General features: G+C 37.2%; 1 protein-coding gene across 3 annotated transcripts in view; it reads right to left on the bottom strand.

The window, feature by feature from the left end:
* LOC133612529 (USP6 N-terminal-like protein) overlaps positions 1–24,732 on the bottom strand; it is a 33,880-nt gene that overhangs the window by 3,311 nt on the left and 5,837 nt on the right. The window contains exons 1-14 of one of the 3 annotated variants that reach the window (XM_061970008.2): positions 20,678–20,698; positions 16,284–16,364; positions 15,275–15,348; positions 14,953–15,038; positions 14,447–14,486; positions 14,268–14,348; positions 13,776–13,883; positions 13,592–13,701; positions 11,482–11,530; positions 8,698–8,818; positions 6,606–6,700; positions 6,431–6,496; positions 619–718; positions 201–353 (exon numbers count right to left, since the gene is read on the bottom strand). In XM_061970008.2, the coding sequence (XP_061825992.1) occupies positions 201–353; positions 619–718; positions 6,431–6,496; positions 6,606–6,700; positions 8,698–8,818; positions 11,482–11,530; positions 13,592–13,701; positions 13,776–13,883; positions 14,268–14,348; positions 14,447–14,486; positions 14,953–15,038; positions 15,275–15,340 (1,075 nt within the window). In that variant the 5' untranslated portion in view covers positions 15,341–15,348; positions 16,284–16,364; positions 20,678–20,698. Of the gene's footprint in view, positions 1–200; positions 354–618; positions 719–6,430; positions 6,497–6,605; positions 6,701–8,697; positions 8,819–11,481; positions 11,531–13,591; positions 13,702–13,775; positions 13,884–14,267; positions 14,349–14,446; positions 14,487–14,952; positions 15,039–15,274; positions 15,349–16,283; positions 16,365–20,677; positions 20,699–24,732 lie in introns of those variants that run through there. The other 2 variants (XM_061970007.2, XM_061970006.2) reach the window with 2 other exon arrangements.

The raw sequence follows: 24,732 nt of genomic DNA, 5'->3' as shown, positions 1-24,732 counted from the left end.
CTGCAATAAGAAACATATGTTTAATGTACTTTAATATTTGTTGTTAAAATAAAGCCAATAATGCCATTTTTTGTGGTCCCATTTATTTAGAAAAGTACCGAAAAGTATTGAAATAATTTTAGTACCGGTACTAAAATATTGGTATCGTCACAACACTGATATCAGCAAAAGAGGACATCAAAACAAATAAAAAAGTGTACCTGGAGGAGGCTGGTCCAACTTTTTACTCCGCAGCTCAGCCATGGCGACTTGCAGCTGCTCCACCACCACGTCATCGGGAAGAAAGTAGGAAGCAGCCAGCTGCTCCTGAAGAAACTCCCTCAAGTCCTCTAACTGGAACCTCAGCAAACGCTCTGATTGGACCAGGAAGAAGAACCCTAATTAACCCTCGTCTCCTTCAAGAAGACACTTCCATGACAGTCGGACAGACGAGCCAATAACAAGTCAGCTTTTCATTCTTCTCCACGGCAACCACTTGTGTTATGTAAGCCCAGCGGCGAGGAGGCAGCCAACCAGAAGGCGGTGTGCGGTGTGTGTAGCAACAGCGGCCATGTTGGGCTCTAGAGGGTGCCAGTCCTGTGTTCATCAGGACACCGCGGCGAAGCGAGGCATACTCACTCTTGTGTAACTTGAGGGTGGTGTAAGCCATGGCGCTCAGCATCTTGTCCCCCTCCAGAATGTAGATGTCCCACAGGCGCAGGGTGAGGGTGAAGGGTGTCTGTTATGTAACAAGAACATGGATTCCAAATGAAAATAGGTACATAACTGGGACAAGGGATGCTAATTGAATGATGCACAATAAAGATCATGTATGTCACTAAACCAGAAAGTTTAGTCAAGTGAAGTGAATTATAATTTATATAGCGCTTTTCTCTAGTGACAAAGCGCTTTTACATAGTAACATACACATTAGTTACCATTAGTGGTCTAGAACAGCACATTTAAACTAACGTGTACGTGTTTATATATATTTTTTATTTACAGACAGACATCATTTTCTATTAATTTTATTTATTTACAGATAGACATAATGTTCTATTACATTATTGTTTCTTTTGTTAATATCAAAGTCCGTTCTGCAAAAAGGTCATCCCTAGAAGCACACAGCTTATGTACAGGGACCCACAGTTAAAATATACATCATCATATGGTATACAAAATACAGTACAATACAATACATTTCAAATCTACCCACCAAGTACCCATTTACAATTTTATTTATAAATAAAAAGGGACTCTTTAAATCCACCAAATCAGTCTCAATATCCTATTATTCAAATGTGTTTAGAGGTTACATCTTGAAGATCTGCGATAATCTCATCATACATCCAGAGGTCAAGACCAAAATGATGCGACTAACGTGAATTCCTCAACCATAAAGGGTGTGCTAAATGTACTAAGCATAACGTAGCAATGCATTTTGCTTAAAACGCTTTTTAAAAATGTTTAAAGAATGTGATTCTTGTTTCTCAATGACAAATTCAATTCCACATATATTGTCGTTCAGACCATCAGCGTGGTGTGAAACACTTTTTATACTATTTAAGTTGAGCCTTAATGTAATAAAATGTAATTTCATGTAATGTAATGAGATTTTATTTATTTTGAATTCAATTCAATGTCATTTAATTGTTTGAGGGTACAGTTGTCACTCGCCACATTGCGCTTCAAATATTGCCACTTCACCACATTACAGATTTGTTGTGTATTTTTTAAATTTTTTAAAGCATACTCTAAAAAATGTTTGCTTTGAATGAAGCGTTTTCAAACATAACAATGGCTGAATGAAGTAAAAACAGCAACACAAGGGTTGGAATTGGGGGTTAAATCACCAAAAATGATTCCCCAGCGCAGCCACCGCTGCTGCTCACTGCTCCCCTCACCTCCCAGAGGGTGGAACAAGGGGATGGGTCAAATGCAGAGGGTCATTTCACCACACGTAGTGTGTGTGTGACTATCAGTGGTACTTTAACTTTAACATTACAACAGTACCGTATTTTTCGGAGTATAAGTCGCACCGGCCGAAAATACATAATAAAGAAGGAAAAAAACATATATAAGTCGCATTTTTGGGGGAAATGTATTTGATAAAACCCAACACCAAGAATAGACATTTAAAAGGCAATTGAAAATAAATAAAGAATAGTGAACAACAGGCTGAATAAGTGTACGTTATATGACGCATAAATAACCAACTGAGAACGTGCCTGGTATGTTAACGTAACATATTATGGTAAGAGTCATTCAAATAAATATAACATATAGAACATGCTATACGTTTACCAAACAATCTGTCACTCCTAATCGCTAAATCCCATGAAATCTTATACGTCTAGTCTCTTACGTGAATGAGCTAAATAATATTATTTGATATTTTACGGTAATGTGTTAATAATTTCACACATAAGTCGCTCCTGAGTATAAGTCGCACCCCCGGCCAAACTATGAAAAAAACTGTGACTTATAGTTCGAAAAGTACGGTACTTGGCCGCTAGAGACCAAACCAATCAGATCACACAGTTCCCTACCGTGGCCACTGATTGGCTCAGTCTCAGACAACATCGCTACAACGACTGAAATAAGTATTTAAAATGTCACAATTTTTCTCACTAAATGTATTTCCAAAGTTGCTTTTGACAGGAAAATCTCACCAAATGTTGGGAAGAACCTAAGTCATCCATACAGATGAAGAAAGTGGAAGAACTAAGCTCAGAAATGAAGTTGTGTGTAATAATGTGAAAGGACCCAAGGAGAAAGTACTGAAGACGTAAAGAAAAGGAGCAATTCAGCCCCTTGTCAGTGCAAATGAATATCAGCTGCTTCAGTCCTAATGGTTGGCCTACAAAAAGGTGTGAGTCAAGACACATCTCTGGGTTAGAGCTGTCTCAAGACCATCGCCAATGTAACGATGGCATTGGTTCCAGGCGCATATGCAAACTTCAAAGTGTTGAAGTGAGAACAGTTGGGATCATAATATGGAAGTGGAAAGCCGATCATGCCAGCATAAATTTGTCTTGATCAAGTGCTCCTTGCAAGATTTCTGATAGAGGAGTGCAAAGAATGATAAGAAGAGTTGTCCAAGAGCCAAGGACCACCTGTGGAGAGCTTCGAAAAGAGCTGGAATTAGCAGGTACCAATGCACTCCACCGTCATGGTCTGTATGCACGCTCACCACACAAGACCCCATTGCTGGGAAAGAAAAGCACGTCAAAGTTTAACTGGACAATCCAGTAACTGAATATATTCTAGTCTGATGAGAGCCAAATTGAACTGTTTGGATGCCATCATGCACACCATGTTGGGAGGAGCAATGGCACTGCACATCATCCTAAAGCAGTGGTTCTTAACCTTGTTGGAGGTACCGAACCCCACTAGTTTCATATGCGCATTCACCGAACCCTTTTTAGTGAAAACTAAAATGTTTATTTTTTTTCAAATTTAAGACAAAGTTATGTTTTTTTACTGGTGCACAAAATGAACTGTGCATGAACATCACCTTGTTCAAAGAACAAAACCAACACAGTGCATAAACTCACAACAAATTACACACCTGCAAATCAGTGTGACTTCTGCTGTTGCCGTATCCGTAATACGCCGATAGGGAGAAGTTTTTATTTACACGATGAGTCGGGTGTGTCTTGACCTCCGCCGAACCCCTGAGGCTGACTCACCAAACCCCTAGGGTACGATCGAACCCAGGTTAAGAACCACTGCCCTAAAAACACCTTACCCACAGTGAAGTTAAGAGGCCGCGAAAGGAATGTGAAACACAGCTATTCTGGTCAATTAGTCAAATCTTAAATAGGAAAAGAAGAATATGTACATTATTTGGCAATATACGATCAAAATAATCACACGCTTGACGGGATTTTACCTTTTCCTAGGTTCATTTATAATATTTTTCGGACTATAAGCCACAACTTTTTACCTACGCTTTTAACCCTGCGACCTATAAAACAGTGCGGCTAATTTTTTTCCACTATGTTTTGAATTCAACAAATATTTATAAAACAGAGACACTGAAAAGGTGTGTTAGGCGCTATCTTTTGGACGAGTTCGCTCACTGCAGGTGCTGCGGGTTGAACATGTACTTCCTTCTTCGTTCCTTGTACCGGAAGTATAACCGTCCATAGCATTTCTACTCGGATTCTTCATTCATCACTCCAACAAACGTTTGTAAGTTTTACAGTATAACTAAAACTGTTTATAGTTACAAAAGCGTCCCATGTGTGATGTCTGCAAGAGTGTTTGTTGTTAGCATTAGCGAATAAGCTAACACGTTTACAGGTGTCTGTGTTAGTATTATTAACTTATAATGGCATTCTTTTTGTAGTTTTCAGTTTTGCAAATTCACGTGAAGTTATTAAGTTTGTTTAGCTGAGAGCTAGCTTCCGCAGATAGTGGGTCCATGACGATGACTTCTGTTTTATATGATCATCCATTTTACTGCTGTGTTAAAGACACTGTTTAGAAACAATTAAGGTATGAAAATAAATATTTACAAAATCTTTCGTACTGGTATACATCTGCAGCTTAAAGTCCGGTGCAGCTAATATATGTAAACATATTCATTTATTCTGGGTGGGTGCAGCTTAAATACCGGAGCCATCCAATGAAGGATGGTGATGAAAACTGATATCAAACGTGGCAGGTCATTCCTCTGGTTTATTTAGTACGATCTGTCACTTGTGAGCTAGTTTCGCAGTCAAAGGTACAACCGTTGTCTCGTTCACATGTGTTTTTTCTTAAAGTGACACACACACATCAAGTATCACTCCTTGTGTTTCTTAAATCATTGATGTTTCAGTATCGTATAACACACATATGTCAAACTCAAGGCCTGGGGGCCAAATCTGGCCCGCCACATTATTTCACGTGGCCTGGAAAGCCTGGAAATAATATGCGTTGATAAAATGCTTAATCTTTTCTTACTAAATATATTTGTTCTTTCCTTTTTGACATAAAAAATCATGTACTGCATGCAATTGCTTATCTTTTAAAATTCAATATTATCAAAATCTAAATATTATATTATCATGTAGTCCAAAAATATTTTTTGTTAAAATAAAGATAAACACTGTACTTCAATATCTGCTTGATTTCAAAACAAATTATCAATCCAATTGTAGACTGTAAAATTGACAGTAGATTTCACGGTTAAATCCCGCCAACTGAGTTTTTTACCGTAAAATCAACTGTTTTTTTCCGTATACAGTAAGACACTAAAACATTACAAAACAAACAAAAAAACATGAAAACAACAAGATTTTACGGTAAAAAACAAACAAACTGTCAGCTCTGTTGCTTGAATTTTACTGCTAAAAACAGTGGTATTATTTCTCCATTCCATTTTTTTTGCAGCTTATGTAAAAAATGTGTGTATACCGTATTTTTCGGACTATAAGTCGCAGTTTTTTTTCATAGTTTGGCCGGGGGTGCGACTTATACTCAGGAGCGACTTATGTGTGAAATTATTTAACACATTACCGTAAAATATCAAATAATATTATTTAGCTCATTCACGTAAGAGACTAGACGTATAAGATTAGGAGTGACAGATTGTTTGGTAAACGTATAGCATGTTGTATATGTTATAGTTATTTGAATGACTCTTACCATAATGTTACGTTAACATACCAGGCTTCTTTATTATGCATTTTCGGCCGGTGCGACTTATACTCCGAAAAATACGGTTTATATATATATATATATATATATATATATATATATATATATATATATATATATATATATATATATGTATATATATATATATATATATATATATATATATATATATATATATATATATATATATATATATATATACACACACACACACACGTGTATTCATATATTACTCATTGTTAAAAGCGGCCCTCTGAGGGCAACCATAACTGCGATGTGGCCCTCAATGAAAACCAGTTTGACACCCCTGGTTTAACCCATACCTACTGCTGCAGGCAATGTAAAGTAAAAGCTAATTGAAATTGTTTTAATGACATTCCTCACAGCAGTCGATTCGACAGTTTCGACTAAAGCAAAATTGTGTAATGGAAGGACTTGAACACGGAAGTAGCTAGGTTAATAGATAAAAAAAAAATTACGTTTTGGTGTATGTCTGTGCTTTACTAAGTGACATTCTCGTTATATGTGGACAAAAAACAACAAATCTAATGGTAATAAGTATGCACAGTACTAGTAATATTAAGAGACCAAAAATAATGTTACTTTTAAAGTATACATGTGTGTAAAAGGTAATCAAAAAAGATGTGTCAATAGCCGCCCTGTATCAATTGAAGAATAGATATGATTGGGAAGCTTTTACATTTACATACCTATATCATCATATCATCACTAGCTATGATGTAACAAATGTCAGCAATGTCGATAGATGCTGCTTAACAGCTGAGTAAAACGAAACACTCACTCTGTCAATAAAGCACTGGAGAAACCACTTGGTGGTGTAAATCCCACAAGTCATCTGCTCCTTGTCCTGTGAAGCAGGAGTTAATGATGAGAACATTTTTAGATATAGTCTGTAATGATCATGAAATACATGCAAATTAAGTACCATGGTCTTTAGTTTGAGTGCTGTCACTCACCAGATGCTTCCTCAGTTTAGGCAGCATTTTGGAGAGGATCCGCTCATGGTGGGCCTGGAAACGATGCAGTTTGGGAAATCCCGGGATGAAGAAACCTAGCACAGTGGAAAAACACACATCAGCAGACCATAAATGGTGGGTGGGGGAGACATAATATTTAAAATCAAATATACCGTATGTTATGCCAACTACGCTAGAATGAGTAAGATTGTATTCTTTAGAAATGCTTTTGTGATTAAAAGCTATACCTACAGGCATGCGTGAAGTAATGTATTATAACAATATTCTTCTCCATTTATTATTACTCTCTGTAACATGCATGGGTTTCTTTGTGTGATACTTTTTCTTTTTTTTTTAAATAACCCTCTTTTATTTGTGATGGTTGAGATTCTTCCAAGGATGTTCCAATGAAATGAAGTGAAAATCCACAGAGATGAGGTCATAAAATTGACACTGATCCTTGAGCCATATTTTATACTGATTGTCCACACGCCATTGGCCACGAGGCGGGATACGCCAGCTAATCGCTGGGAACATATTCTCCTGAGAACCAGCGTCTTCCGCGGTGGACATTTTTGATTTTTCCATCTATTTCTTTTGTCAGTTACACATTTCGGGAAAAAAACCCCAGCAAATGTTCATTGCACTGTCAGACAAAGTACAGGGGTACCTCAACTTAAAAGTGCCCCACCTTAAGAGTGTTTTAAGTCCCTCAGCTAATTATTATGCTTTAATTGCAAGCAAAAACTTGAGTTATAAGCCTTGTTGCCATTATCTGGCATAGCACATGTCACAGTAATCCACGTAAACTCAGACGAAAACATGTGGTCTTACTCGCTAGCAGTATCTTATCGCTAAAGCACATAACTTTGTTTTCCAACCACGGGTAAGAAGAAAGTGAGAGTGAAGAACAGTGCTGAGAAGAAGAAGGGGATGATCGTCATTGAATTAAAGAAAGAAATCTGCAACAACATGACAGAACGTGTCTCCAAATAGCCATCTGCACCATACTTAAGCAGAATGAGTTTAACACACAGTGAGAATATGAGAATATGGAAAAGCTGCTGATAGTGTGTTTGACAGCAGCTGGTACAGGAAATAGCGTAAAGTCCACTCATGTCCACTAATGCTTTACATTATTTTTATATTACTTCATAAAACTACTTTAGTTGTTTGTAGTGCATTCTATTGTATTGTTTTCCATACAATATTTATTAATTAAAGTGGCAAGTACATTTATTTCAATTCATTTCAGCGGGACACATTGATTTGAGATACAAGTGTTTTGAGTTAAGAGCTCCGTCACGGAACCAAATTAAGTTAGTAAGTTGAGGTACTACTTTATAGACCACTTGGACAATTTAGAACAGTGGTGGGAAACCTACGGCCTGTGGGCCACATTCGGCCCGTTGGTCCCTTTAATCCGGCCTACCAAATATTTAAACAGAATTGAGCAAAGATCTGTTTTGAGATGTGCCACAACAAAACTGATACTAGACTTCAACGCACTGGCAAAAATGGGTGATCAACAACAATGCTACCACTAGAAAGAGAATGTAAGTGTTAACCCTTTAATACCGTTTGTATGTTTCTTTGATATGATATTGTTTAAAATAGATGTACTATAAGAGGGACGAGCAGTAGAAAATGGATGGATGGATGATTAAAATAGTCCATGTTTGAGAAGCCTACTCTTAGTTCCAACATATATGATATGCTTTAAAATGCGTCATGAGCTCCCCAAATTTGTCAAATTTCAAAAGCCAATGTGGCCTGAGCCAAAAAGTTTGCCCACCCCTGATTTACAATCTCCAATTAACCTAACGAGCATGTTTAGCATGAAGTACCTGGCAAACACTCATGGGGAGAACTTACAGTATAAACCCTACACAGACATGCCCAAGTGTAGATTCTAACCCTTCACGCCAACATGCTGACCACTCAGCTTTTAGTAGTGGGTATACAGAGCATGAGTAAGCATTGCTGAATGTCTGCCCTCTTTCAGATGTGCATTTACGATACATATCTATGCATATCTCCAAAGTCCAAACATTTTCCAGCTGACGTCAGCCTCCCCGATGTGTTGTCTCACCGTGCATGGCATGCTTGCTGTTGGTGAGGAGCTGCGACAGAGCCCAAAAGGCGTCCTCCTCGTTCAGGTACATGAGCAGGATGGCGGCGATTTGACTCATCCCCTGACAGTAGCTCACCTCCTGGGAACAAGGCAGAAGAGACAGTAGAACTCATGTGGGAAACGAGAGGAATCATTCATAATTTATCGGGGTACACACAGGGTTTAAGACAAGCATATGAATGTCTGCTGTGGACAGACCTCCAGTACACGCTGCGACATTATAAACATTTCCAGCAAGGTGGTTCAAATATTTACTTTAGTCAGACATGTCATTTCTGCTATGTCTGTCGTGTTTTCAGAATGAATTTCTCCCATTCTGGATCCACTGTGAGTTACTTGACAAAGTGCCCTTGCCCATATTAGGGCTTTGGAATTGACCGTTCAAAGTATCCTTTCAAGGATAAAAGTAAATGTGATTACCCTGAGCTTACAGAACATTCTCCACATTCTTCTCTGCTGTCACATAGGCGAAAGGACAAACACCCCCCCACCACCACCACTTCCCTCTCCCCGTTTCACTCTCGTGCTCTCCCACTGACCCAGTTTCTTACGAGCAGTTTGTGAGTAAAGGGAAATGGGTAAAAGGGAATAGCACATGCCCATTTCCTATGGCTCCAACAACTCTTCCATTCAGGAAGTGCCAAAGACATCCTGATTGGAAAAACAGACCTAGGACTGTTTGTGAGCACTGACATGTTCTGTGTAAAAATGTTACATGTAAAAACACATAATATACAGTACAGTACGCATGCTGATCAACATCCAATTTGTTGCCGTTTCAAAATGTCCAGAATGATTCATTACAATTAAAGTCATCTGTCACCATCATAAAAAGGTTTTTTTAAATTACAGGTTTTTTAGCATTCTATTCTACATGTAAGTTAAACAGAGTTGTGCTGAGAGAGAGGTTGCAAGTCGTCTCAAAAATGCAACTCACTTTACATTGTACAGGTCATTCTTCTTTATCTATTGTACTTTATTGTCGAGTGAGCCATATTCTACTGAGCACCGACAGCAGTGTCTCTTTGACGAGATAAACTAAGCATCACAAATTAATCTTTACGGATACATTAATGCAGTGATTCCCAAATTTATGGCACGTACACCACAAGTGGTACGTGGCCTCTTTTTAGTGGTACGCCAAAAAAAAATCACTTGATTTAAAGTACAGTGTTTTATTTTCCTATATTCAAATACAGTGTTACTGTGTGTAATGTGGCCAAAAGTATTAAATATACCTCTGCCTTGTTTTTTAATGAATACTGAGGCCTATTATGCTGCTGTATTTTAATGTTGGTCATTATGGTGGTACTTGGGAGAGCCAAGTTTTTTCTGAGGTGGTACTTGATGAAACAACAAGTAAGAACCACTGCATTAATGTGTACTGTACATTGAGTAGGTGAATGATGTCCATGGGTGGTTGGATTGTTTCACTTGCATTGAAGCACCCATCATCAAATATACAGCTCACAAACAGAACAAGAACAGACGCAATGCCACTTCTGTTCTTTACAACTAAAAAAACAAAACAATTGATGGACACCCACAACTGAGACATCACTAAGGTGCTTTAGCGTTTGCTCTGTAGCTCCACAAAACTATATAATGCACTCATGGCCCTATTCTCCCATTTGCGCTTGAGTGTTTCTTTACGAGTTTGAAGTTACATACATTCCTCTTATTCGTATCCTCTCGTCCAGCTTCCGGACACGCCCACTCCGCGTAATTTAGGCACGAATGCTTCAGACGTGAAAGGAGGCGGGGTAATTACAAATGAGGCAGACTTTTTTTCTAGGTTGCGTAAAAATCATGGAACATTTAGTTTTACAAACACTTATGAACGTCATTGAAATTCATGAAAAAGATAATGCTTTAAATTTGATAAGACCGCATCAATCCAGGCAGTGCTTGTCACGTGAACGTGTGTTGTCATGGTGATATAGTGTGTATGCACACTACAACAGCTTCTTCTTCCTGGCTGATGTGAATAATAATCTGCAGATTAAACTTTGTTTCACTAGTCATTATAACCACCCTGGTGTTATTTGTGATGTTAAGAGTTGTGTTCAATATAAAGTTTGTAAAGTAAGTACGGTACAAGCTTGTGAAGTCGTCATACGTCAGTGGGACTTGACAGTTAGTGTGTGCGTGTTTCTGTGCGTGTTTTTGTGTTTGTGTGCTTACGTGGGGAAGCGTGACAGGTTGATATTAACTGTCAAAAAACAACAATTGAATCATTTAATAGACGCTACATTATGTATGTATTTGCTATTAAATAGTCATATACGTTTGGATTTTTGATAGTTAATACAGAGTGGCATTATATATATTTTATCCTCAACTCAATAGATGTTTCCAGGTGTCTCTTTTGAAGTGATCAGAATAGATTTGATAGTTTTCTAAAAGTTTATTTTATTTTGTTATGTGTTGTGTACAATGAATCCAAACTTCCCATGCCATATCATGTTTCACCTTCAAGGGGTGCTGGACTTATTCCAGCCTCATAGGACGCGCAAAAACAAAAGTACTTAAATCGACGGTAGACTACACAGAAGGCCAGATTTGACAGAGAACTGGTCTGACATTACCCAAAGTGCGCATCTTTAATAAAGGCGCGCAGTCTCAGACTTAAGACAAGGGCGAGAATGACGTGCAGAGACAATCTGCACAGTTGCAAACTTTTTTCACTTAAAATGAAAGAATAGTGCCCTTAGTGTCTTTTAACACAGCCGCATCACTTACCGTGTTGTAGACAGAGTAAGCTGCTAGTACATGAAACAGTGCCTGTTGCCTGCAGAGGGAAGAAGAAACCAAAGGAGAATATAATTGGTTTGCAACACTTAGAGCAGATGAAAAAGTCAAGGTAAAGTCAAGTCTATTAGATTAATCTTCAAAGAACATAACCCTGAATTAACCCCATCAGTCGGCACAAATCCTATTAAAATAGCGGCGAATATCGCTTTAGAGAGGCTGACAATCCCTAGGCTGCATCCTCACGGAGGTGTTTCTGGAAGTCCTCAAATAGTCAGAATTTTGGCAAATGCGTAATACCACAAGATGTGTTAAAATATGATTTCATTGTTTTAAAAGTCAAGTGTGCACTATGGTTTATTGTCTCATAGGACTTTTCTGTGTTTATTCAGTTCCTTATTCAGACCTTCACCAAAAAAACCACAGAGGGACTTTTAGCATTTATACTGTACTGTAATGGCCTTCACTTCCACTACTTATTTCTGTTTATTACAATTGTAAATCCTGTTAGAATCACATGTATTAGCCATTTATTAAAATATTCAAAAGCAATCACCATGTAACCCCCAAGTTGTGTGCTACTGTGCAACCATTTAATGCATGTGTTGTTGAGGCCGTGGTGCTAACAAATACAATGTGGACTACAAAAGGTGAATATACACGTTTTGCAGACATTGACTGAGACAGGAAAGGAGCTTTAAATAGCAGCTGCTGTCGATGTGTGAGTGGGACAGTTGTTGATTTGTAGGGAAAGAGTGGGCAACTAAGCAGGATTTATGTTTTGGTCTGTTTGGACTCACCCTAGCTTAGAAGGGAGTTGGATAAACAGAACGCCCTAACACCTATAACCATAACCCCCAAACAAACGGTCTAATACGTTATTTCAGGGTTTTTTTCTATGCATTAAGATTGATACAGTATATTATCAAAGATTATTAATGTCTCATTGTCGGGCTGATTGTCCTGTGTGAGCACTTGATGTCAGTGCACATTTTTGAATAATGCCACTTCCTTGTGGGGCTTCGTGCACTGACAGGAAGGCTAATAAAATAGAGAGGGGAGGAAACTACACTATAGTGTGCTTGTGTAGGTTATAGGTTATATACCCTATCAGAGACATCATGAACAAACCTGCCAATGAAAAGGGGAACAAAAAGAGTAACCGAACTCTACATATTGTTTTTAGCTGTGTCATTTTAAATTATGGTACAAAAGAAACTTACATTAGCAGCGTGTTAAGGGGGCTAAAAAAATGAACTCTGGATTAATTTAGGCAATGTTTTGAAGGCCATCGGGGTGTTGTATGTGTTATAATTGAATACAAAACAAAATGTACAGATAGCTCAGAATATGCTATGATATTTTCGGGTACCCTCTGCTATGTTTTAATTGCAACTCAAATACGCTTTCCCCTTAAGTGCTGTCTTAATGGTTTTATAATTCAACTCTAGCAGTTTAACTGTGGTGAGAAAGCGTTCCAACTTTGATCTGATTCAACAAACAAATCTCTAACTTGCATAAGGATGTCCAAATTGCAGCCCAGCTGCAGCTCGTTTTTTACTGGCCCTATTCTAAAAATAAAATGAAATAATATTGAGGTATATTACTATATATTTCACCAATTTGATTTGCCACCTACTGTGTAACAAAGCTAGCATTTGGATGTTTTAATTAGATAGCTTAGGAGTTGACCGACATTGGACTGGTTCTAGCACCTTTAATGCACATAATGTATCAAGACGGCCCCCTAGCTTCCTTCAATTGTTGGTTTCGAGTAAACAGATGGCACTGTTAACTTACTTCACACCTCTTTGGTTAACACGTTGACTGGTATTATCATGTCTTTATTTTGGTTTCAAAAGTTTCAAATTGTCATTTAACAAAGGACTCGTTTTGCAGTTGTTATTCATTTCTCAAACCTTCCTGTTTACGCACCCTGACAAATAAGACCTCATATGAGTTGAGATAGAGTTTGCTTCACTTTTTTTTTTTAACCATGTTTGGAAAATAAGAAGAAAAAACAAACACACCAATTTCATAACCCTTATTTTCACTGTTGAGATACAATATGTTATTTGCAGTCTATCAGAGAGGGACTCACATGACTCCAAAGCGGTCCTTGAACATGATGTGGTTCCTGAAGGTTCTATTGACATCTAAGTCAATCTGTTTGATCTCCGTGGAGAAGTTACGAGCCTGCAGCTTCATTTTCTGAAGAAAAATACAGCACACACAAATGTCAGGGGAGGGTTGGAGGTAATTTGTAAAAGACTTGTGATAGATACCTCATATTTTCCTTCATTATCTTGTTTAACCTTTTCTATGTCCAAAAGTAATGCCCAAGCCTGGCCTCTGAGCTGGAGGGGGATGCCTTTGTACACACGCTTCACTAACTGAAACACATCACACAAGGACAAGACAAGTAAATACACAATTGCATGGCCATTCTACTGAAACACGTATCTTGAATATAATAAGCTGTCCTAGACAGCTACTTTAACAGCGTTAAACAAGGCATCAGTTCATAATCTATTGTAACTGATGGGTTTGGTCGGTTTGAGATCCGTTGGCTACAAACAAACTATACAGTATACACACTGGATTATTTATTAGACTGGCTTCCGCACTTTAGTCACCCTGGGTTACTTTTATCTTGCGGTAATCTGAAGTATGTTTTTTGTCAAATTGTGTTCGCATTGTTTTAACCAATTTATTACAAGAGTAGTTGGCAAAATGGCAGACTGAGGGTAGTTCTCTAGACTGAGGGAATCACAAACCTTCTCACTGTTCCTATACTTGCTCCAGTTCTTCACCATCTTAAGCCACTTGTCCGCACGCTCAAGTTCCTGCTGCTTTTGCTGGGGAAGAAAAAATGGAGCATGTTTGGTGTTCAGTGCCTAAGTAATGTAGGCCATTTAAATAAAGGATATTAGGTCAGCTGTAAATGAACACATACCTTTTCTTCAAGCACACTAGGTGTAGGTAGCTCTTTCTCACTAAAAACAGAGGAACAAACAAAATTTAGAAAAAGGGACCACATAAAATAATCTAAAAATTACATAAACTAGTGCTTCTTAAAAAGTGGAGGCTTGGGGAGCGTGACAGGCAGGGGGATTTATTCATGCATGAACGATACACAAGCCTTCAGCTTGGTGGTAGCAGTGCTTGAATTAATCAACTATGAAATATGACGACAGACACTATACAAAGCCCTCGGGCTTACCTTGGGTTTTAAGCTTTTTATTTTAAGTGTTAATTTGACACATACAGACAATTAGGTTCTCAATAGTAAAAAAAAAATGTGTAAAATAAGTACGTTCCCTGGGGAGGCCATGACAGAGAAGAGACTAACAATAGAAAAAGGCTTGAAGGTGATCGGATAAAAAAATGAAAATAATTAACTGTGATTACATCATTGAAATACGTGAAGAAAAATTTTGCCCATAATGTAGGATAACTTACTGAAGGAACCCGAAGCGGTCCGTGACCTTATAGATGCTGAAGTCAGCATCCTCCCAGGGGTCAATACTGACACCCTCTTGCCGGCCCTGGAACAAAAAACAAAAATCAGACAAGAAAAAGTGTGTTAAAATATAGAGTCACAGTCTCAATCAAAGAGGAAACAGACATATTAAGTTAAATGAAATTCAACAAAACCTTCAGAACACTGAGTATACACTTGAGTGTAATGATTTTAGTGTGGATCCTGCAGACTACTTAAACAAAATACCTTTTTATCAACATGTCATTGCTTGGTCAACAGAGATGGCTGTTCGGTTCTCACCTTGTCATATTTGGAAAGGATTTCAGCACGTTCTTCTGCTATCAATGTGTCTATGTCCTTCTTCATGTCAAAATCTGAAATATAATGAAATAATAGGTTTACATCACTTTTTATCATTTGAACCTGACTTTAAGGTTGCCAGATGCATCCTCAATCCCTATGTGACCATGTTAAATTGTCCTTGAGCAAAATACTGAACCCCCAGTTGCTCCTGATGTTGCGTCATCAGTAGGCAAATGAGGTAACAGTGTCAAAGCACTTTGAGTATCTTGAATGTAGAAAATTGCTATACACGTGAATGCCAATTTACTGTTTTCCATGAACAATTGTTACTTGTTATATTACACAAAATTCAGCGTGACTGACCCAGTGAACATACTTACATTGCAACATTTGCAATATGAAGAAAACAAACACCACATGTACAAACAATCATTCACAGAACAAAAGCAAAATAGGGACAATGTTAATGCAGCAAAGTAAATGATTATGCATTTTAGACTAACCTATCAACTTTATGCACGAGCATAAAAATAACAACTTACACAGTTCATACATGCAGGTGCTTATAATATGTTAGTGTCTCTAGTGTGTAAAGTTAGGGTAACACTGGCAATAAACACTCTTCCTCTCCCAAATGCCACAATTGTAGTACAATGAGGAAGACTTTTACTGATTTAGGGATGTATGCACCTTCAGCAGCTAACTAAGGCCTAAGCCAATACATGTGGCATGTTTTGCACAAACAGGTGTCTATGCACCTGTCTTTCACACAAAGACAATTTAAATTGAGGCAGTTGCACTAAACATTATTCATCCCATATAGTAAATGACACTTGTTTTCAAAACGGTCAAACTTTCAATAGATGGCCAATCAAAAAACAAATAGTTACAGAAACTGTAGGTGTTGGGCTATTCATATTTTGTTTTGACGCTTTATTGCAAACAACTACAAGTCTATCAACTTTCCAAATAGAATTTGCAATGACGGTGGAATGGGTAACGGTACCTGCAATCTAGAGTAAAGCCTTGAGACTCCATTTTGTCATTGACTTCACTGCTGCCCTCTGCCAAAGACAACTCTCTGAGACTGAAACAAACGTCAATGGAAAAACCACCTCATTATTAAAGAGTACAATATATATACAGAGGTACATTAGTTTTCCCAAGCTAAACTTGTAAGATTTGGTGTTCTTCGTCAAAATGTTTCATATACTGTCTTGTTCATCCTGCGAACAAACATTGTGCACAACAAATTAATCCTTCAGCCCGTGCATCATTATGAGGAATCTGGTGCCCAAACAAAGAATCCCACCATAAATGCCTTATTGTTGAGTACAACTGCAAAATAGACCACCACTGCAAAGAGAAAGCTGCGAGTGAAAGCACTTTGATAATGAAGTTGAGAAACACTATAAAATTCAAGAAAGAACTCGTAGCAAAGTATAAAAGGTAGTGTCCATGCGGCCTTGTCCTCCCATCATCCCTCTCCACACATCGCTGTCTTTGCCAACAAGAGTCTTCAAAAAAGGTAAAAGTGATGTAAAATGCTCATTCATTTCATTTCTTATTTATACACATATCCCATTGTTTTCTGGATGTAAAACTAGATTGTGTTGTTTTGTGTTATTATCAGGGCTTTCAAATAATTAATTGTCTTAATCATATTAATCACATTTTGGAATTTGGATTAATCATTAATTGATTAATCAATTAATTGAAATGAACTTAAGAAAAGACCCCAATATTAATTCACCAATGCTACTTAGTTGTCAGAATGTCATTCATAAATATTTTCAAACTTTTTACTTGAATATGTGTCATTTATTTGCACAAAACTTGTTAACAGTTTTATCTAAAGTTCTTTCAGGCTGTATTTTGGAGTGAAATGTGCACTGAGTATCCTCACTCATTTCTTGTACTGACATGCATTGATCCGATCACTGACCGTAAAGCGGTTAAGATAAAAATAAATTGCACGATTAATCTAAGTGTGTTCATGATTAATGCGATCATTTTTGTGATTAATCACATGAAATAACATGTAAATTTTACCAGCCTGAGTTAATATTTTTGTGTTATTTCCTATGGGAAAAATTGCTTCGGTACCAATGAGGTACCACTGTTTACATAAAATTGAACGTAAGTCTAAGTTCTGAGTGGTGTCAGTTGTGCTGGCCAGCTGATCGTCTTTTCCGACAGGTTGTCAGTGAAACAACACCACTCAACAAATGGATTCTGCTGTTCTATGCTTTCCTTCAAACAACTCTCGCTTTCTTGGCCACCTCACGCCAAGCTATTTTCTGTTTTTTCTTGTGTCATCAACATTGTTCAATGAAGTGCTGAGTAAGCATTACACTTAGTGGTCCCATCACCCTGCATTCACTGAACACTGTATCCATACCATTGCACTTTGTAGAGAAGCATGCATTGACTTCAACCTTTAAGGTCTGTAACATGCTAAATATTAGTGCTACCTTCAAATTTGAATGCCCTGAGGTGATATGTAATATACTAAGTCATAAACAGACCAACATTAGAGGGCAAATGATGATAATCTCACACAAAAACTATGAGGTCCAACTTTCATATTGCAGGATGTGAGCATATCACAAGAGAAATCTCAAACTTCAGTGTACCTCACTACAGCTCAATTCAGCCAGGATAAACTTATTAATTCTGCACATTCTGTTGTACTTTGGCCCTTTTGAGGCTTTTTAGCAAGGATTATTCCAAAAGAAGGTGCAAATAGACCTAAGAGAAGAACAAGAATGTGTATACAAAGTAAGGAAAAGTCGCATTTGTTGATTTATGTTATATACTGTAAGCCTACATCTCATAGTATAAATAATGCTTGGACTACATTGTTTTCCAATGGAATTCTGCGACTTGTCACTAACTGTAATTATGGGCAGTTTCTCCGAATCTTGCTTAAAGTACCAGTGGAATGGAAAAACTAGTTGCCTCTATATTGAAGCTTTTATCATATATAGCCGATAACAAATTTTGCTTGACGATATATTGACCTACAAATTATTGCCGATAAACAATATTACTGCCATTTTTTATGAGGCCAAATTAACCATTGGTGTAATGATAATACAGAATAACAATGCATGTATATCCTTCAAATGCAATAAACTTGTATTTCTGGTATATTTTAACATTGTAATTGGAATGGAAACATTTCAATCTCCAAGTTAAATAAAACAAATACTAACAACAAAATATACTTTGTTAGCAAAACTTTGCACTTAAATAAAAATTACAACCAAAAGCAGTAAAATATGTTAAGGAGGGGGTGGGGGAAATATACACAAGCAAAAAAAAGACTAAAAAACGAATTGACAATGTTGCACTTCAATATTGAACATGTATGCACAGGTAAAGTTGTACATTACTTAATTGACAATCAAGTTAGGACCTTTTTAAACAAAAGTGCAGAGTAACAATATAAACACTACAGTATAAGCAGATGTGTTAACAGGTCATATGCAAAAATAAAGAACTTAAGTCTGGCAGATTCAGAGTGAGGAACACCAACATGACATGACAACATGGTAAATGTCAGTCAAACGTTTGCAGCACTTTTAGAAATGCTAGTTTTCTAACAGTATGAAATGGCAGCATGTTTTTGGCAATGTATTTAACTGCACTTTATATGAGAGCGCACTATTTTGTACTGTTATGTTTACACTGACCTGGCTTGTTCACCAAATACAAAGTGAGTGTGGACTGTTGAGTGGTTGTATTTCAAGTAGGAGTGTAGGTTATTTGAATTCGCACATATTTGGCAAACTCGCTCCTTGGTGTTGATAGGCTCTTCTTGTTCCAAAGGTTTGAACTGAAATATTCCCACACTGGTGCAGTGGCATTTGGTTTTGGGATTATTTTGTCCATGTTAGCTGCTACATGGGGACGGCGTGGCTCAGCGATTTATCGACGCTGGAAAACTTAGACTTAATTTTCATTTATCGTCGGCCAATTGACTTATCAAATATTGGACCAGTCCTATATCTGATCGATAACACCAAAAGACTTAAAGTTTGCGAGTTAAAAGATTCATCAAAATAGTATCAATCTCACTGAGATTCCAGAGCCATTTTGAGAGATAATGAGCAAGCCAGTCACATGATCTGTGACATAGATGTGGAAACCCCAGATCCCTTCCCCACCAACAACAATGCAAGTCATGCAGACTTTGTGAGAGCCAACCACGATTACTTTGGGATAAATAATGACCTAGAACCTTATATTTTTTAGCCTGAACATAATGATGAGGATGAGGTACAAGTTTTAGAAGCTGTGTGCTAAACAGATCCAGCTTTAGTGAAACACTATAGCATCATGTAGCAGTATTGCTAAGTGATAAACAAGAAACTACGAACATAATAAAAATATTGCTTACTGTATAATGTCTGCTCTCACTGTGATGACAACTGAAATACCTTCAGAATTCATTGCAATCCACACAAAGTGTTAAGAGGAAAAGTTGCTGACTGCAAACACCGACTTCGGTTGACGAGTCTGTCTCCATCTCCGGGTATATATTGAATGTCACAGATGAACAACTTCCAGACTCATGGCTAAATTATCCTACTATCTAGATGAGAGGCATGATTTACAATCTAGAATAACTTTGACAGCAGCAGCAGCGGTTTAATGCTGCAGCGCTTATAATAATATCGCTAATATTTGGTTAATATTCAGGTCACGATATGTAAGTGGATGGTTATTTAGAGGGCCTTGTGGGCTAAATAGAGAGCCCCTATTGACTTAATTCTTAGCTGACGGTTTTTATTTATTTATTTACAACTTAGAATGCTTAAAAAAAAGAAAACGTGTTCCTGTCTTATATAGGGATTGTGAATGATATACAGCACATCTCCTTCTAATTTTTGAATATTTCCAGTACGACTGATCTGATTGTATGGTCAGAGCGCAGAAGAGTTTCCATCGTGACGTCATCCGGCCCCGAATCTACGGAAATTGCCGAAGACATGTTAAACGAAATATTCAAAATGGCCGTCTGAAATTGTGGCATTTTGTGATGTTTAGACAGTATTTTCACTGACTTTGCGTATTGGAAATGCAATTGAAAATTGTTAAATGGATGCAATGAAACACAATTAAGCACATAAAATAAACTGTGTTTTCCATTCTACTGGTACTTTAAGTGATCATTGAATTCTAAACAAGTCTTCTACTTCTTAAAATGAAAGGTATCTGCTATTTTGTTTTCTGGTTCTCACAGATGACATATTGAAACCTAAGTGACACAAACCTAACAAGATCGAAGGTTGTTTTTCATTTAAGCCAAACAAGATAATGTTTCATCACTACTCAGTGTACATTTATCTGTGAGGGCTGTTTAGTGTCACCGCATAGGTTCAGGCTGCTTACTTCCTGTGTTGATTCTTCTGACTACGGATAGTATTGTGTAGGGGTCAGGAAGAAACGGAAACCAGCCACTGCCACTCCTTCAACAACAGGTTCAACAAGAACTGTGAAGAAGGTGAAACAAAATCTTCACTGAATACATTCTGGGATTATCACTTAAAAGTTATTTTGCTTCAGGGTCCTGTGCTAATCATGAGATTGCAAGTATGTTAGATATGGCTTTGAATAGAGGGAGGTTGATAATTATTTTTTTAAAACCTTGTGTTGAACAGGATGAAGCCATAGAAAACAGAGTGACTACGCACAGCAGACGGTCAGACAAAACACCTGTACATATTCTACAAAAAGAAATATGAAGTTCATCTTTCATTACAAAAGTGAAGGTAGACAGAGTTGAGGAGGAAGTGGTTAGGTGGGCTTGTTTCACTGAAAGTACTGCAACGACTGTCCTGTGTGACTACATTGTAATAACCTGGTTGCCTAAAAAACATAAGACTTTGAGACAGAGGCCTGAGTGACATCATGTCCTGTTATGACATAAAGCACTATCAAGTAATCTGAATGCTCGCTAACTCATCACATAATTTTAAAACAAAAAGTATGTCTTATGTCTTTTTCTGGGTTATCAGCAAAACCTATGACCTCTACAAGCATTTGTTAGTTACTTTGCAGAATAGTGCATGGACTTTGAAAGAATCCTTGAATATTTTAAAGATATTGAAGAAGTTATTGTTCTGTTCTGGACTCTAGTTTCCTGTTCTGGACTCTAGTTTCCTGGCCAGTGCTGTATTGAGCAGAAAAATGCTGCTAAGATGTGCCCTAGCAAAGGTCTCTGGTTGTAGTTCAACTATAAAATGAAAAAAATCTTCAAGAATCCACAATCAATTCCACACAATCAACACAATTCAGAATAACCAATTATTCAATTAAATAAACCAACACCTAGCAGGGCTACTAATACATTGGAAAACAAACATATTTACTTTTCTATTAGAAGAAGGCTTGTTTTAGGGAACTGTAAAAAATAATAATAAAGTAAATTAAAAAAAGGAAACACTAAACTGTGCAGTCAATGTGCTACATTATAGTTTGTGAACACAAAAATGTAAATAGACAAATCCAAAGTATAAGCAATCAATGCAGCTCTCTACATTTCCTTTATCCCTGATTATCTCTTTTTGACTCTTTAATCAAACTTGAGCACATGCAGGATTTTACAACAGAGGATTACATTAGAGTAAATGAAAAGCTTGGATTAAGTCTTGCCACTCTAAACTAAGAGAAGAAGACCTGGGAAGACCTTTTTGCCATGGTTAGTCAATGATTAGTCAATCCTCTGTGGTCATCCAAACACAACAGCAAGCCTTTAACCATATGCATGTGCAGGCTTGCTCGGCTTGAGTCAGCGCATAAGTTCAAGCGCAAAAAAGGATTTGTATATCTACTCTCAACAGGGTAACTTATTTGAAGGTTGTTTTTTTAGGGTATTTCCATAAATCGACATCATTCTTTACAAAACAATTTAGTAATGAAAAAAGCCACATTGGGCGTAAAGGACAGAAAGAAGGAATCATCCCCATCTGGTGGAATATAGCCTAAAGGCTTTTGTCTTGGTGGTGTTATAAGTTGTCTACATTGTATAAACCAAATATCAAATCTGCTCTGGTGCTGTCTAAAGTGAAACTTTTTAGACACCAGGGTTTCCCCTTGATTGCCAACATGTCTTTCTTCGCGGGGGTGTGGCTAAGGGCATTTCTAGGGGCGTGGTGAATATGACATCATATAATTTGCTATGATACATATGTTCTCAAAATACAAATACATATGGTTTAACAGCAACAAAAAAAAGTTACCTATATTGTCAGGGCATTCAATCGATTACAACAGGACTGTTCAATTTGTCTTCAAATATGTTATGCCTCTCATCCAAGTAGGCTTCATCAGTTTATGCTCATAGACCGAGATTGATCAGATCTAGTCTTAGACTTAGATTGGTCAGCTAAGACTATCTTAGAGTTAGAATAGTCTTAGACTTAGATTGGTGAGATCCAGTCTTAAATCGGACAAATATACATTTTTGAGCATTAACTGATGAAGCTAATTGGATGAGAGGCAAAATATCTTTGAAAAAACAAAAAGTCCTGTTGCAATCGATTGAATACAATACAATCGAATAGAATACAATCGCTTGGCTAAATGAGAACATCCATAGACAAAGTTCCTAATAGTTTTCACTTTGTCAACCAACCTTTCTGTGATTGACAGGTTATAAGTACACTGAAGAAGTATTTTTGATCATGTATCTTTTTTGGGAAGAATGTTTGTTTTTACATTGAAAATAGTAGCTACACAGACACTGTATGACCCAAGGGTGAACCAACCATCCAGAGGGTGACAGTGGAAAAAGAACAACGCTCAGAATAGCTTGTGGTCCCAAAAGGAGCAAGAGCCTATTGCTGCTCTGCCTTATCATTTTTCCAAAACTGATAACACATCAGCACAGATTGAACAACATCAACCTAATCCTACCCAACAATTTTCACATGTTTAGGTTTATATAGTGAGATTGAGGGAAGGGCCTCTAGAATGTGTCTTAGCTCAGCCCAGCAGAACACCCTGTGGTCCTTGCTTCCCTATCATTACCTTGGGGAAGGGGGTGGTCCTGTCTAAATATAACAATGACCACACTACGTTTTAGACACTGGTCAGCCAGTTGTTTCCCAGACTAGAAGAATATTTTGGAAGGGTGGTATGAGAAGGGCAGCAATGTCAAGGGAATGGTATTCTTAAACATAAAACCATAAGTTCATACTTAGGTAGCCACAGTCTCATAAATGAACCATCTTACTGGTCGTGATGTAGTCATGATAAAAGTGGTGAAAAAAAAGCTATCGTAAAGAGTTTTAATGACTAGTGTGATTATATAGACGAGGAGCAACTGTCTTTAAATATAACCTCGTAAATGGGCCAAACCTTTTAAATGCAATAAGCCCAAAGCTAAATTTGATATAATTCTCACTGTTGGTATATCAGTACAATGCATCGCACAACACTGGATTGTCTTACAATGCCAAACAGACTAAATAATTCAAAGGGCTCAGGGACCACATTCAGACACTGAGTGTGTTACCTACCGGTAGTTAGAATTAATTCAACCACTTCCACAGTCAGCTGGTCTGAAGCTTTCGTGGGGACTTACACTGCACACTGATGTGGTATGTTTTGGTCTCATGTTCAGTGATGTTTGCAAGCACGGAAAGAGGATTATGATACAGTACATGAGAATGGACATTACTCAGCTGGAAGGAAATGCCGTTTCAAAATAATTGTAAACATGAAGTATTTTTGGACCGGAAATCAATTTAAAATGAATCTTTAAAAACACGATAGAATGAAAATCAATCAAAATTCTTATTTATAGCCTTATAACACCAAAATATAAACATATTTTTGGGATGCAATTGTACAACTTCACAGTAGAGAAACAGTTTGATGTTCAAGTGAAATGGCATCATCAGTTGCTGAGCAAAATTGTACCCAATTAAAATGGCAGCATGCCCACAGCAGAGCTTGTTCATTACTATGTGGTACAAGCAGCACTAAAAATAGATCTATTGTACATTACACTAATTACATTTCATTTTCAAAATAGGATTGCATTTTATTCTTATGCTGACTAATTAATCATCTGTGTAACAATTTTAGTATTTGCACTTCACATTACAGATAAATGTGACATTTTTTGAGAATTACAAGTTTTTTGCATAATTGTGATGTAAAAAACATTTAGTTAATGAGCAGGATTAAGTAACAATATATTATCTTAACTACTCTTTGTTAAAAATAATAATTGTAATATTTTTGACCCAGAGCACTAACAATGATATGCTAAATATTATCAACAACTTCAGAGGCTTTCTATGCAGACCAGATTTACAGGATACACATTCTCAAAATCTGTATACACAGTAATGCAGGGATGACATGTCAAATGAATATTGTGGCCTTATGATGAGTTGGGTTCCTTACAAATTTTGATTTATTTAGACATTGATCAT

The sequence above is a fragment of the Nerophis lumbriciformis genome, linkage group LG10, assembly GCF_033978685.3.
Source record: "Nerophis lumbriciformis linkage group LG10, RoL_Nlum_v2.1, whole genome shotgun sequence".
NCBI lineage: Eukaryota > Metazoa > Chordata > Actinopteri > Syngnathiformes > Syngnathidae > Nerophis > Nerophis lumbriciformis.
Note: the sequence above shows the minus strand (reverse complement) of the source record. Positions and strands in the feature narration are given on the sequence as shown.